The 14158-nt window shown below is 27.5% G+C and overlaps 9 protein-coding genes across 9 annotated transcripts; 3 read left to right on the plus strand and 6 right to left on the minus strand.

Moving 5' to 3' along the window:
- Nucleotides 1–194: 194 nt before the first annotated feature.
- T551_02278 (phosphoribosylamine-glycine ligase) lies at nt 195–2933 on the plus strand (the record flags this gene model as incomplete). Its single annotated transcript, XM_018374541.1, has 9 exons — nt 195–252; nt 296–364; nt 411–575; nt 620–729; nt 774–1191; nt 1236–1526; nt 1573–1756; nt 1802–2073; nt 2116–2933. 9 exons carry the CDS (start codon nt 195–197, stop codon nt 2931–2933), a joined length of 2385 nt encoding a protein of 794 aa, XP_018229113.1.
- A 70-nt stretch (nt 2934–3003) lies between these two features.
- On the minus strand, nt 3004–3709 carry T551_02279 (uncharacterized protein; the record flags this gene model as incomplete). Its single annotated transcript, XM_018374542.1, has 4 exons — nt 3004–3129; nt 3174–3266; nt 3309–3429; nt 3468–3709. The coding sequence occupies 4 exons, from the start codon at nt 3707–3709 to the stop codon at nt 3004–3006; spliced, it is 582 nt and encodes a 193-aa protein (XP_018229114.1).
- Nucleotides 3710–3898: 189 nt separating this feature from the next.
- Nucleotides 3899–5980, minus strand: T551_02280 (uncharacterized protein; the record flags this gene model as incomplete). The annotated part of the gene is made up of 8 exons (XM_018374543.1): nt 3899–4601; nt 4644–4872; nt 4913–5018; nt 5066–5373; nt 5418–5495; nt 5543–5610; nt 5657–5892; nt 5948–5980. 8 exons carry the CDS (start codon nt 5978–5980, stop codon nt 3899–3901), a joined length of 1761 nt encoding a protein of 586 aa, XP_018229115.1.
- A 270-nt stretch (nt 5981–6250) lies between these two features.
- Nucleotides 6251–6750, plus strand: T551_02281 (uncharacterized protein; the record flags this gene model as incomplete). The annotated part of the gene is made up of 2 exons (XM_018374544.1): nt 6251–6446; nt 6551–6750. 2 exons carry the CDS (start codon nt 6251–6253, stop codon nt 6748–6750), a joined length of 396 nt encoding a protein of 131 aa, XP_018229116.1.
- Nucleotides 6751–7134: 384 nt separating this feature from the next.
- Nucleotides 7135–9156, minus strand: T551_02282 (uncharacterized protein; the record flags this gene model as incomplete). Its single annotated transcript, XM_018374545.1, has 10 exons — nt 7135–7461; nt 7514–7552; nt 7596–7693; nt 7744–8015; nt 8064–8169; nt 8210–8663; nt 8716–8780; nt 8832–8895; nt 8945–9045; nt 9093–9156. 10 exons carry the CDS (start codon nt 9154–9156, stop codon nt 7135–7137), a joined length of 1590 nt encoding a protein of 529 aa, XP_018229117.1.
- A 114-nt stretch (nt 9157–9270) lies between these two features.
- On the plus strand, nt 9271–10587 carry T551_02283 (replication factor C subunit 4; the record flags this gene model as incomplete). Its single annotated transcript, XM_018374546.1, has 7 exons — nt 9271–9362; nt 9410–9503; nt 9547–9564; nt 9608–9714; nt 9758–9859; nt 9900–10422; nt 10468–10587. The coding sequence occupies 7 exons, from the start codon at nt 9271–9273 to the stop codon at nt 10585–10587; spliced, it is 1056 nt and encodes a 351-aa protein (XP_018229118.1).
- Nucleotides 10588–10746: 159 nt separating this feature from the next.
- On the minus strand, nt 10747–11674 carry T551_02284 (CAAX prenyl protease; the record flags this gene model as incomplete). Its single annotated transcript, XM_018374547.1, has 3 exons — nt 10747–11054; nt 11096–11201; nt 11243–11674. The coding sequence occupies 3 exons, from the start codon at nt 11672–11674 to the stop codon at nt 10747–10749; spliced, it is 846 nt and encodes a 281-aa protein (XP_018229119.1).
- A 102-nt stretch (nt 11675–11776) lies between these two features.
- T551_02285 (ESCRT-II subunit protein SNF8) lies at nt 11777–12657 on the minus strand (the record flags this gene model as incomplete). The annotated part of the gene is made up of 4 exons (XM_018374548.1): nt 11777–11866; nt 11910–11984; nt 12031–12172; nt 12215–12657. The coding sequence occupies 4 exons, from the start codon at nt 12655–12657 to the stop codon at nt 11777–11779; spliced, it is 750 nt and encodes a 249-aa protein (XP_018229120.1).
- Nucleotides 12658–13513: 856 nt separating this feature from the next.
- On the minus strand, nt 13514–13798 carry T551_02286 (protein transporter TIM8; the record flags this gene model as incomplete). The annotated part of the gene is made up of 2 exons (XM_018374549.1): nt 13514–13653; nt 13696–13798. The coding sequence occupies 2 exons, from the start codon at nt 13796–13798 to the stop codon at nt 13514–13516; spliced, it is 243 nt and encodes an 80-aa protein (XP_018229121.1).
- Nucleotides 13799–14158: the final 360 nt, after the last annotated feature.

Raw genomic sequence — 14158 nt, forward strand, 5'->3', positions numbered from 1 at the left:
ATATATTTAAGTTATATAAGAATTTACTTTACAAAAATATATTCTATACTATTCATAGAGCATTTTCTATATAGATCATTTCTTGATAAAACATATTTATGTATTTATTTATGTATTTATTTATGTATTTATTCATGTATTTATTCATTTTTTATAAATACATCTTGAAGTTCTAAAAGAAAAATATTAAAAAAATGGTATTTTCTGAAAAAAAACTCAAAAAATTAAAACTACTTATAATTGGAAATGGAGGTATTATATGTTCCTAATATTTTTGTATTTCATTAAGTTTTAGGAAGAGAGCATGCACTCTCATGGAAATTGTCAAAATCCCCACGTGTAGAAAAGATATTTGTTGCTCCAGGTCAAAATACAGAAATAGCATTTTTGATCTAATATATATTATGTAGGAAATGGAGGAACAGAATGTTTATCTGAAAATGTGCAAAATATAAAGATTGGTATTATGGAATTTAAAAAACTAGTAGATTTTGCCCTTGAACATGATATTGATCTTGTTATATCTGGTCCAGAAGCTCCATTAGTTGCTGGTATTGAAGAATGTTTTAGAAAAGGTGTTAAATATACTAATTGGTTCTTAAACATATAACCATAATAGCTGGAATATATTTTTTTGGCCCATCAAAAGAAGCAGCACAAATGGAAGGATCAAAAGCATTCTCCAAAGACTTTATGAATCGACACAATATACCAACAGCTAGATACAAAGTATAAATATATTTATACTTATTTATATGAAATAATATCTTTAGAATTTCACTTCATATGAGCTGGCAAAAGAACATATATTGCAATTAGATTATGATGTTGTTATTAAAGCATCTGGATTGGCTGCAGGAAAAGGAGTGATTGTATCAGAGTCTAAATCTCATGCTCTATGTTCTCTTAAAGAAATTATGCAAAATAAAATTTTTGGTGATGCTGGAAATCAAGTAGTTATTGAGGAGCGTTTAATTGGAGAAGAATTAAGTATTCTTTCTTTTTCTGATGGATATACCATAAAAACATTACCACCTGCAAAAGATCATAAGCGTCTTTATGATGGCGATAAAGGTCCAAATACAGGTGGAATGGGTTGTTATTCACCTACTCCTATTTCAACACCATTCTTGATGGAACAAATTCATAAGGAAATTTTAAAACCAACTATTGATGGAATGAGACAAGAAGGTTTTTTAAGTTTAATGATTTAAAAATTATATTTAAATTTTTAGGTTTTCCGTTTGTTGGTCTTTTATTTACAGGTATTATGTTAACTTCAAATGGTCCAAAAGTTTTGGAATACAATGTACGTTTTGGAGATCCAGAAACTCAAACAATCCTGCCATTACTTCATGATGATACTGATTTGTTAGAAATAATCTTGGCTTGTATTGAACGAAGACTTGATTTTATTCAGCTTCATATCAATCCACTTTTTTGTGTTTGTGTGGTAATTGTTGCAAAAGGTTATCCTCATTCTTATGAAAAAGGAAAATTAATAGATATTGGTGTTCTTGAAGATGGTCGGATATTACTTATTTTCATAAATTGTGTTGATTCTGTTTTTAGGAATTATTATTTTTCATGCAGGAACAGATATTTCTGAATCAAAAAAAATTATTACTGCAGGTGGAAGAGTTTTATCTATTTCAGCTACTGGAGCAACACTGAATGAAGCTTCTGAAAATGCGTATAAAAATATTAAATCCGTTTTTTTTGAAGATATGTTTAATCGTACTGATATTACATATCGGTTATTAACCAAGAATAATTAAAAACATTTTTTAAACATAAATAGGGAATCTAATGTTACTAATATGGGTCCAAAAGAGGCGATTACATATTCAATTTCAGGAGTTTCTATTGAAAATACTAATAATTTTTTAAATATAATTAAATCCAAAATTCAATCTACAAAACGTTTAGGTTCTGATGCTATTATTGGAGGGTTTGGTGGCATTTTTGATCTAAAGACTTTAGGTTATAAAGATCCTTTGTTGGTTGGAGCAATAGATGGAGTTGGAACAAAGATAAAAATAGCACAAATAATGGATAAACATGATACAATAGGTATTCATTAATTTTTAAATTATTTTTTATTAAAATTTTTAGGAATTGATCTTATTGCTATGAACGTTAATGATTTAATTGTTCAAGGAGCAGAACCTCTCTTTTTTCTTGATTATTATGCATGTAGGAAACTCAATATTGATAATGCAGTATCATTTATTCAAGGTATATGTAATGGCTGTAAAATAGCAGGTTGTGCACTTATAGGTGGAGAAACAGCTGAAATGCCAGGAATATATTATGATAAAGATTATGATACAGCTGGTGCAGCTATTGGCATTGTAGAAAGACAAAATCTTTTACCAGCTTTTGATAAAATAGAACCAGGAGATGTGATTCTAGGACTAGGTTCGAGTGGTCCACATTCAAATGGGTTTTCTTTAATAAGAAAAATAATTGAACACTCTAAATTAAAGTACAGTGATATAGCACCATGGGATTGTTCAACAACAGTAGGGCTAAGCCTTCTTACACCAACAAAAATATATGTTAAATCTCTCTTAAATTTAGTAAAAAGTGGTGTTATTAAAGGAATGGCACATATTACTGGTGGCGGATTTGTAGAAAATATCCCAAGAATCCTTCCTGATAATCTTATGTCTGAAATAGATGTAACATCATGGGAATTGCCTAAGATTTTTCATTGGCTTAAAAAAGCTGGAAACGTTCCTATTGATGATTTTTCAAGAACTTTTAATATGGGTATAGGAATGGTAGTAATTGTTGAAACATCTAAAGTGTCAGAAGTACTTTCAAAACTAAAAAGTATGGGAGAAAATGTTTATAAAATTGGGAATATATTAAAAAGAACACCGCAAGACCCAAAATGTGTATTAAAAAATTTAGATGTGTGGATATAAAAAAAAAATATATGCATATAAATGTACAAATAAATAAAACAGAATGTATGTTTATATTACCCAAATTATTTTATGAATTAATTAATTTAATTTGAAATGTACAACCAGGGAGTCCTGATATATCTGCGGAAACATTACATTGTTCTCCCAAGTTAGCCATAATACCCCGAAGCATACCACATGGAAACCAAAGGAACTATCTAATATTAAAATTAAACATATGTATATGCATTTACGAACAATTTGTGCTTTATCAATTGCGTCTTGACCACCTATTTTTGTTGACATTCGCGAAAACCATAAAAAACAATGGTCAGTTAAAACATAAACACCCTATTATAAGTATAAGTTATATACATAATTTTAAAATATTACTTTATGATTTGTTTTAAGATTATCAACTTGTTTTTTAAAAAGCAACATCCATAAATCTTTACAAATAAATTTGATCATATCAAGATGCCCCGAAAAACGTGGTTTATCTCGTGAAAATCTACTGGATCAATATTTATATTTTTCTTCAGATCGGCAAACCGTTCAACAAGCCTTTGACCCACTTTAAAACCTAAAGATACTAATTTATCATAAACAGCCTCCCGTTCATCATCTTCATACTGAATAGCTGCTAAATTAGATGCTTCAGAGCCCAAATATTTAGGAATCTGGGGAGAAGACATTGTCATCAATGTTAATCGTTTCATTAAAGGAACCATTTCAATTAAAAGAAAATCCATACATGAAGCATTCACAAATATAGAATGAGGATCCACCTGCATTTTTTCTAAAGAAAAATAATAAATTATTTCTAATAAAAGCCTATTTTTAAAATTTCTAAGATTTTTCAGATATTTTTATAGTAAATCGATATCCGACAAGTAATGATAAAAGATATCAAAAAATATGTTAAAAAATGCAATATTTGTACAAAGAACCAAATACGAATAATAGAAGATTATATTAGAAAGTCATGAATGTGTTGAATGAATATCAATAAAGTTATTTTTTCTAAATTCATCTTGCCAAATATATGAATTATCTTTTGTAGTCCATAAATCAGTGGATAATGGATTCAGAAATGTAGACGGAGTGCTAATCTCTTTTATATTATTATCCTCCAAAGGCCTGCATAATGTAGAATATTGTTTTGAGTCCAATGTTGATAATTTTATCGAATTTAGAGATTGCTCAGTATTTAAAGGATCAGTTGATAAAGGAAACCTAGTTTCTATCATTTTTGGACTAAGAAGATATGTTCTTGGTATATGAGGAAGTGATGATAAATTAATGTTAATTTTTGGAAGTTCAAGACCAGAAGATAATTTATTTGTAGGTGTTTCGACAGAGTTATTTTGATATTTTTTAAATGGTGGAGAGGGAATATTATTCTCATCGTCACTGTCAAGTGTTAAGTCAATTATGGCAGATGCAGAACGTTTTTGAGATGATTTAGGAAGTGATGATAAAACTGAATGACCTTGTCCAAAAGAAGTTTCATGAGTAGATTTATCTGCAAAAGACTCGGAATCTTTCATCGGGGTATTCGAATATTCATTATGGCCAGATAATTCATTATTTATATCAGATTTTATCGTTGACCAAGTTCCATTAGGATTTATTGTAACTGATTCTACAAAAGATGAAACAGAATTTAAAATTTCTAAAGTATAACTATAACATTTAAATAAAAAACACTAGATTTAAAAACAATACCTATCGATGGCGAGGTCTTCTAATTTATAAATTAATTTATTACATATTGGACATTGCCAAGTAGGTGTCTGTTCATTTAATACAAGAAATGAATAAGCATCAAAACATTGTAAATGATTGCAATACAAAGATCTACACGGCAATTCAATTCGAGTATAAGAAATAGGATCTTTAAGAGAAATATCACTAGCAGTCGTTATAATATCTCCATCTTCAGAATCTTTTTTTACTTTAAAAATTAGCTTATGAAAAAAATAAAAAAAAAATACATTTATCTAATAAATAGTCCTTTGATAAATATTTCCCAACTTTAATTCGTTCAATAAGATCGTTAGCTGTATATTTTTGTACCAGATACACACCAAATGAATATCTCTATTAAATAGATAAAAATAAAATAGTAAATAAAAAGGTGAACAAACCTTTTCTGTACTTGCACATGTCATTTCAATTCTATTGATAATTTTTGAATCCAAAAACAATAAACTTGTAATATCTACAGGAGGTGCTGTACCAGGTTTTTTTTTTAATCCTCGAGTATTAGCATTAACATGTTTTCCATTCACTTTCAAATCAATATGAACAGGAAATTCTATTAACGCCAGCCCAAAAGCGGCTGAATCTGTTGCAGTACAAAAAAGATAAACTCGATAACTTTCATCGGACGTCAGTTTCTCAACCGCTTTTAACGAAAGTTGTACAGGTGTTGTTATAACATCACGTAGCGTTGCTAGACATAAGTAAAAACAATATAAGCTTTTGAAATTTATTTACGTAGACATATAATAGGACTATTGATAGTCTCAAGAATATTATAAAACGGACTAGGCTTAAAGTTAATCCTTTGGAAAACTATATGAAAATAAGATCAACATTTTGAAAACCATATCCTATCTTACCATTAATTTTTGGCAAAGATAATGATGAAATCGGTGTATCTAAAGATGGAGAAGACACAGATGGCATACTATAAAATTGTGAATAAATACAAAAAAATAAATAATGAAGAATACTTCTTCGACCCATAGGAAACAACACATGATGAATGTGGTTGGAAATGAATCCCCATAATACTATTTTTAAGACGTTCATACTGGACAACATCTTTTGTTTCAACCACTTTATCAAGCAACTCTCGAACACGGGTAATCAATGTATGCTTTTTCCCTGATACAGGAAGCCCATATTCCCTAAGAATAACCTTTAATGTTGTTACTAACAGTCTATTTTCTAGATGATTAACGATTAACTAAAATATACTATTAATAACTAAAAAATTGTCCTTTTTTTATAGTTTTTCTAACCGGATAATTCTGAAATGGAGGTAAATATTGCATGCTTTTTTAAGAGAAAAATTAACACGAAAATATCTGTTTTTTCTGAACTTTCATTATATTTTTTAAAATAGACGTTGTAAATATCTTCGATCATTATTTAATTAAATCTAATATATTGGAAAAAACTTTCATAACTGTTTGTATATATTAAATTGTAGTTTAAATCATAATTAATATGAATATAGGAATATGTTTTTCTTATTTGTTTAAAAAACTGGACTTTAATATACTGTAAAGTATTATTTTGAGTGACATTTTGAAGATTTAAAAATGGCCAAGTCTATTCGATCTCATAAAAAGAAGCATTTTCGATCAATCAAACGCAAAAATGTCTTTGAGCCTCTGTATATAGATCGTATAGAAAGACTCTCTTTACGTTTAAAAAATCTTTCTAATAAAGATAATGATAATTTGGATGAAATGGCTGTTGATAATGATCAAGAAAATATAACCGATCGTGCTGAAGGTACATTATTTTTTCATTTTTATTAGCTTTTCTTTGTCAGTTTTTTCAATTTAATATTTTTTGTTTTAAAATTTACATAATATTATATTTATATACTAATAAAGACGGCATAGATATGTATATAGATGATATTCCGGTTTCCTCAATGAATAAAAAAAACAATGGTGCTGATGTATCTACAGCATCTTCACGAGTAAGCTTGAAGAAAAAAATATACCGAAAAAAATTCTATAAAAAGCGGTCTTTTGGTACAATTTTTCCTGAAAAAAAACAGAAAAAAAAAAAAAACGTTAAATTACATTAAAAATACAAGGAAGAAAAGCGTTACATTCTATCTAGATTCCATATTTGTTTCCAAGTTTAAAAATAACATTGACATAAATAGTTTTTTTTTATATAAGTTTATTATTTTTAAATTATAATTATTTTTTAAAAAACATCTAAATATTTTACATTATCCGTTTCTAATTACAAAGAAAGAACTAAATTTAAACTTTTCAAAATCAAAATTTAAATTATTATTTAAACCTTTACTCATTCAATATTTAAATTACTCTAATCCTATAACAGATACAAGATAACCGTTATGCAATTAACAATAAAAAAGACAAGAAAGAATAACCGTCAAATGCTTAATGTACGATTTTTTGCAAACAATTAATAAATTAACGTATATTAATGCAGAAAATTATTTTAATGCATCAAGACTGGAAACCAAACGAACTGCATTCATCCAATGACCCCACAAAACTGTATCAGACCCGCATGTTTTAGCAAATAATTTAGCAAGAGTAATACGAAGCCCAAATTCTTTTTCACTAATTTTATTTCCAAGTTGACGTTGTTTAACAAAATCGGATTGAATTTTTTCAGAAATTTCATTTGATATTGTAACTGACAATTGCCTTGTAGTAGCAAAATACTTTCTAAAGTCCGATAATTTATCAGAAGTAATATACGAAGACGATTTTAAATCAGATGTCATCTGAGACTTTATAGGAATAGAAATATCTATCTAAAAAGTAAGATTAGTATAAAAATTATGTTATTTAGACTAAAGTTCATACTGGTAGTAACGTTTTTCCGCTTTTACTTAAAATAATTATCTATGAAAATAAAAATCAAATAAAATTTAGAGGTCTATATTACTGTAAGATCAGTTTCTATTTCAAATTCACTGAACGAGAAATGAAATGGAAGAACTTGAGATACAATTATTTGATTAAGAGAGCGCAAATTTCGTACACCTTTTATACATTAGATTATATATTAATAATTGTTATATGTGTAATTATACCAGTATCATTCAATGTCCCTTCATCCATGTTTGTCTCATCAAAACATACAGTAGTTCCTTTGGCTAACTGCATAATACCAGCCTGCAATTTCTCACCATCACTTAAAGGATAAAATTTATTATTATTAAGACTAGGAATATCTATTTTTTCATATACAAAAGCAGGAAGAACACTGCTAAGAAACTCTCTAAATCTCAAAAGTATGCTAGGTGAACAATTCCGAATATTAATAGGAAAAGAGCCTAAAACCATAGTTGGCAGTCTTGAGGATCTACTTTTATTTAAGTAAAGATAAATATATATATATATATATACTGACACGTTAGACACTAAACTTAAAAGAATAAATTCTGCAACTAAAGTGTCATTACAAAATATATTTGCTAAATAATCAATAATTTCAGTCTTTATTCTTAATATATTATCTATAAGTCTTAGAAAAAAAAATCCAGATAGCCTTTTTACCATCTCTTATTGACCCAAGATTCCGGGTAACTAATTTACTGAGATTAATCGTAGTCATATGTATAACATGTATAATAGGAAGTTGTATTTTAACGACATTCTGGTCACTTGTCATATACTCTTGGATTGTTTCTGTATCTTTTTCAAAAATACCAACCACTTCTACAACGTCACAAACACGAAATCGTGTTTCCATGCCAGCATAGACTTTTAAAATGACAGCAAGGTGCTTTTGATTTTTTAATGGAAATCTTTCGGAAATATATGTTTCTGAAGATGTATCAAGTGACAATAAATTTAACGTTGTAGCAAGATCATGATGCAGCCATTCAGATTCACCAGGAATCGAGGTAGCATACAAACAGTGTCTTTCATCTAGCAAAATAGTCGGATCAGATGGATCCAATGTAGTTCTTCCAGGTGTAAATAAATCATAACGGGAAAGCATCCATCCCTTAAAGAATATAAGTCATTACATATATTTTTCCTAGACTAAAGACACGTACTTTGCCTTCTATTTTATATGCACCCATACATATTTCCTGACCAAAATTCGTATCCTGAATCATACCTAGGATGTTTTAATTCTTAAACAGCAAATACAATGTCTATGCCACTATACATGTCATTCTAACAAGTTTTCCTGAAAAAAGAGCATCACTTGGTGTTTTTTCTAATGATGGTATCTATTATGTTTAGATATATAAAAAACAAATTCTTTATCAAAAAATATACTTTTTCAAATTGGAGATCTGAATTAAATACTTCAAGAAAACGTTTCTGAATGTCAAAATCCGAAAAAATACTTATTGATTCGTTTTTTCTGTATTTTTCTGCTTTTTTCAGGTTATAATAAACATCATAAAAAGATTCCAAAACCAACCAAAAACAGTGTCAATTTCAATAAGAGGATCCTCTAACCATTTACTAACAATTGATTGAACCATTCTTTAATTTATTATGTTTAATAACTAAAATCAAGGCTTTTTAAGAATCTGTTTGTATTAAACAGTTCAATATTCTATGGTTATCGATGGTTTACTGAACTTCATTAAAAAGTGATGAGCAATACAAGTGACAATAAAACAGAAAATTGTGCGTTTAGTAGCAATAAAAACTTTTTTAATAAAAAAGACGACTATGATCTTCCATGGTATCTTTTTTCCGGATTAATTTGAGCGTAAATTGACTATTTAACAGGGTAGAAAAGTATCGTCCAACACGTCTTGAAGATATTGTGGGAAATACAGAAACAATTGAAAGATTAAAAGTTATTTCAGTTAATGGGAATATGGTATTTCATTTTAAAAAGTTGAAAAAATGTTTATTTTCTATAGCCACATATTATGATCTCTGTTTATTCTTTTTAGAAAAAAATAAATGTTAATGATATTATAGGGGATGCCAGGGATTGGAAAAACAACATCAGTAATGTGTCTTGCACACCAGATGCTTGGAAGTGCATTTGGAGAAGCTGTACTTGAATTGAATGCATCTGATGAACGGTATTATATTTTTTTAATCTATTATGATTCTAATTTCAAAAAGTGGTATTGATGTTGTTCGGAATCGTATCAAAGGGTTTTCACAAAAAAAGGTTAATCTTCCTCCTGGAAAGCATAAGATAATCGTTTTAGATGAAGCAGATAGGTAATAAATAACATGTTTTATATTTTATTAAGTTTTAAAGTATGACTCCTGGAGCACAGCAAGCACTTAGGAGAATTATGGAAATTTATTCTAATACTACTCGGTTTGCATTTATATGCAATCAATCTAATAAGATTATTGAGCCAATACAATCAAGATGTGCAATTCTTAGGTATTCTAGATTAACTGATCAACAAATTCTTCAAAGATTACTTGAAATATGTAAAATTGAAAATATTCAATATAATGATGATGGTCTTTCCGCACTTATATTTTCTTCAGAAGGCGATATGAGGCAAGCTATTAATAATCTTCAAAGTACGGTGATGGGTTTTGGATTTGTTAAAGGAGAAAATGTATTTAAAGTAGTTGATCAACCATCTCCTGGAGCAATAAAGAATATTATCCATAGTTGTGAAAAAGGGGACATTAATACTGCAATTGAGACACTTAAAGATCTTTTGAATTTAGGATATAGTGTTTTAGATATTATTACAACATTTTTTAAAGTTGTAAAAATGATGGATGAATTACCTGAATATACACGTTTAGAGTATATTAAAGTAATCCTTATATATGGAGAAAAAATGTTTTTAATATAAATTTAGGAAATCGGAACAACACATATGATTATTCTTGAAGGTGTACAAACATCATTGCAATTATGTGGTTTACTTGCGCGTTTAACAAAAAAGAATATGGACCCTAAATATTTTACTGTAGAATGAAATGAAAAAAAAATATTAATAAATATTGAGTTAATTATATTGATCCTGATAGCATTTTATAAAAATGAAAAAAATATGTACAATAGTGAAAATATATAAAATGATCCCATCGAATTAAAATGTTAATATGTATTCCTTGAAATTAATCGAAAGATTGCATCAGAAAGGCTGTGTCAGTGGCTTGAAAAAAATGATAAATCCAATAAATCCAAGCCATAACATTATATAATAAATTACCGTTTTAAATTTAGAGTTATCAACTAATCCATACAACTGTGGAAATTCTATCCAATTACAAAAAATATGCACTGCTACAATTGACCAAAGATTTTGATTGTATAAATACAGATATGAAGTAAATCCTCCAAATATTGTAGTATAAAAAAATTGAAAAAGATACGTCAAGAGTCCAGTTTTAATGTAACCAGGATATGAACGGCTATATTCATAGAAATGATGTATATGTGCTATACAAATGAATCGTAATAATAAATCAGATATTATTTACCTATTCCAAATAACAAAGAAGCAACTATAATTGTGTTTGATGTCGACATTTGACGCAATAGAGGAATCATACATGATCGAAATACAAATTCTTCAGTAAATGGACCCTGATAATGTTAATTATTTATAGATATTATTATTATCATACAACTACATAATTTCTCCATCTGATCCAACGTCGGGTATTGCGATCAGCATGTGTTAATGATATTCTAGACGAAAAAGATCTAGGAAGTCTACGTGTAAGTCCAATTCGTTTCACAAAAGGCCCCAAAAATAAGCAGAAGACTAAAGTCAGAGACCGTAAAACATCTCGTCCTTTACATGGCCAAATTCCTAAAATAAAAAAGGCATGTGGAAAATGCTTTATATATGATGGCCGTGTAAGCCATACTGTTGAGAAACCACAAATAATACACAAATATAAAACAGCTTTTATTCGACGTTTAATCATAATCGGTGTATTTCTCTGTACAAGATTTACATCTGTTGAAGGAAAATATAGAACAAACACATAAAGGACTGCATAACTAAAGCAAATAACTGATCCAATTGGCTGTGTGGTAGCGTATAGAACCATGCACGATAATATATAATATACAATATAAAGTAATATGATCGAAATAGAAGTGACTGGTTATAAAAAAATATAGCAATATTAAAAAAATGTTCAATAATGTTTTTAAAACTTCTGATGAGTATATGGTAACCAAAACTCAGGTTCTTCTGCCTGTTTGTCAATCCAAAGAAGAGATTGAGACAACAAATCTTCCTAGTACAAATGAGCTAATAAAAAAGATGAATAATATAAATACAAGAACGTTTGAAATACGACATAGATCCCATTTCAGATTATCTTGAAGTAGCTTTAAAGAAACATGGCCTAAAATCTGTTAAAAGTAATTAGATATAAATATTAAAAAAGAAGAGTTAAACTTGTGCAATATTCAAAACTGTGAATTGATCTGGATTAAGTTCATTTGGAAGTGAACATATCATGTTTTGCTTTCCAATTTGGATAATTTTAAGTCCAGATGAAAGAATATCAAGTGTTTTAACTGATTGCAAAATATCTTCTCTATATTGATTAAACATGTTAAAAAAAAATAATACAATATACTCAGAAACAATATTCCCTCCTGAGTCTTTACGCATTTCATTGATATATTGCAATGCTTGTTGAACCTCAATTAGCCCTCCATTTTCTTGTCGTGTATATCGACAAAGTTCTACAATCTGAACAGATAAACCAAAATAAAAATCACGAATATCAAGCATATCTGACCAGAATGTACGTTCTTTAGAGCCTGTTGATGCCAATGGATCAATTCCAATTGCTTTGCACATCTGAGAAAACGCACATCTAAATGAAGGATTGGAGTGAATATCTTTCCGATATTTAGAAGAAAATTCTCTTAAAACTGCTTTAAATGCAGATAACTGCATAGAGAGATCCTCTGAATGTGTTTTAATCAAATCTTGGCTTAGTTCTTCGTATTTTTCAGCATATTTCTCCTGATTTTCAAATGCACCTAATCCAACTCCTCTTCGGCTTCGTATCATTTTTATTAATAGAAAGAGAAAAAGTCTTTTTGACTGAAATATATTATTTTTTATTATAAAATATAATATAAATGTCTTTTTGTCTTGAAATAAGAAACTTTTTATAACTTTTGATAAGTTGATCACGATAAGCTTTAGTTTTATTAAATAGAAAATAAAAATAAAAAGTTCATATATAAAAATGGATAAATAACAAATATTGTAATAAAAATATTGATATAAATATATTTTACAGATATTTTTTAAAATTAAAAAAGCTGGGTTGAACAAGTTATAAAACAATCTTTAGCAAAAAAATTAAAAATACAATTAAATTCTTAAGTTTTTTCTTTCAAATTACAGTATTTTACCTATATTTCTTGCCTTTTTTTAAAAAAAATTAAATTTAATTCATACTAAATTGCAAAATGATTTAAATAAATTTTAAGATTTATTTAGAAAAGTTATATAGAGACTATGTTTATATTTAAACCATAAAAATCAGGATATTATACCAAATTATAAAAAATATGTATTAAATCTTATAAGATATTTTTTTGAGAATCTTTTTTTAAAAAAATAGAAATAAAATTTTATAAAAACCAAAAAATATAGATATCAATACACCTTTTCTGCATTTTAAAAGATGCAGAAGGCTTTTTTGAACACAGATCAAAATAACGATGAAATATTATACATTTATTTATATTGTTGAAAAAACTTGTTTTCAAAAAAGTCATTTTAGTAATGATTTTTTCCTCCAAAATATGCAATTGCCTTGAATTAAGATAATAGCTGGCTTACATCTTCTTTGTATTTTCTAGGCTGATAATTTAATTAAATTTGATTAAATAAATACTGTTTTTTCATGTACTCACTATTTTATAAGATAAATATTAACATCAAGCCATCTATCAACACAATTTTGAAGACATGTCTCTTCATTACGATCTAAGCTATTTCCAAGTTTGCCTAGAACACATCTTTTAAAACATCGATCTGTAAACTCAAGAATACCTTGACAACTTAGTTATATTTAAATAAAAAAGAATTAAAAACCCTGCTGAATCTTTGCTCTTCCATTTTCCTGCTCAATAAACTGAGAAAGTTCATCACGGCTTTTATTGTCAAGATCTTCTAAAAGCTTTAAAGCGTCTGTCATTTTTTTTAAAAAAAATAAATTTTAAAAAATAAATCCGGTTTTTAGAAAAGTTATAAGTAGAAAAAAGATATCAGAATATTTTAACATCTTAAATATCTATACAAATGTTTTTCTGTATTTTTATGTCTATATAAGTGTAAAAATAGTTTTAAATAAACAAAAAGATTAATAGTATGTTATTGTGTATATTTAATTATAAAAAAAAAAGTACATACTGCTTTCTATAAAATCCTATTTTTTAAATAGACATTATTTTCTTTTTTTGTTTTTATTTTCTGAAAAGAATTTATCTATATTTTAGAGAATCATAGATTTAGTGTCTTATAAAAACCAGTTTTTTATAAAAATATAATCTAATAT

This window comes from Pneumocystis jirovecii, assembly GCF_001477535.1.
Source record: "Pneumocystis jirovecii RU7 chromosome Unknown supercont1.10, whole genome shotgun sequence".
Lineage (NCBI taxonomy): Eukaryota > Fungi > Ascomycota > Pneumocystomycetes > Pneumocystales > Pneumocystaceae > Pneumocystis > Pneumocystis jirovecii.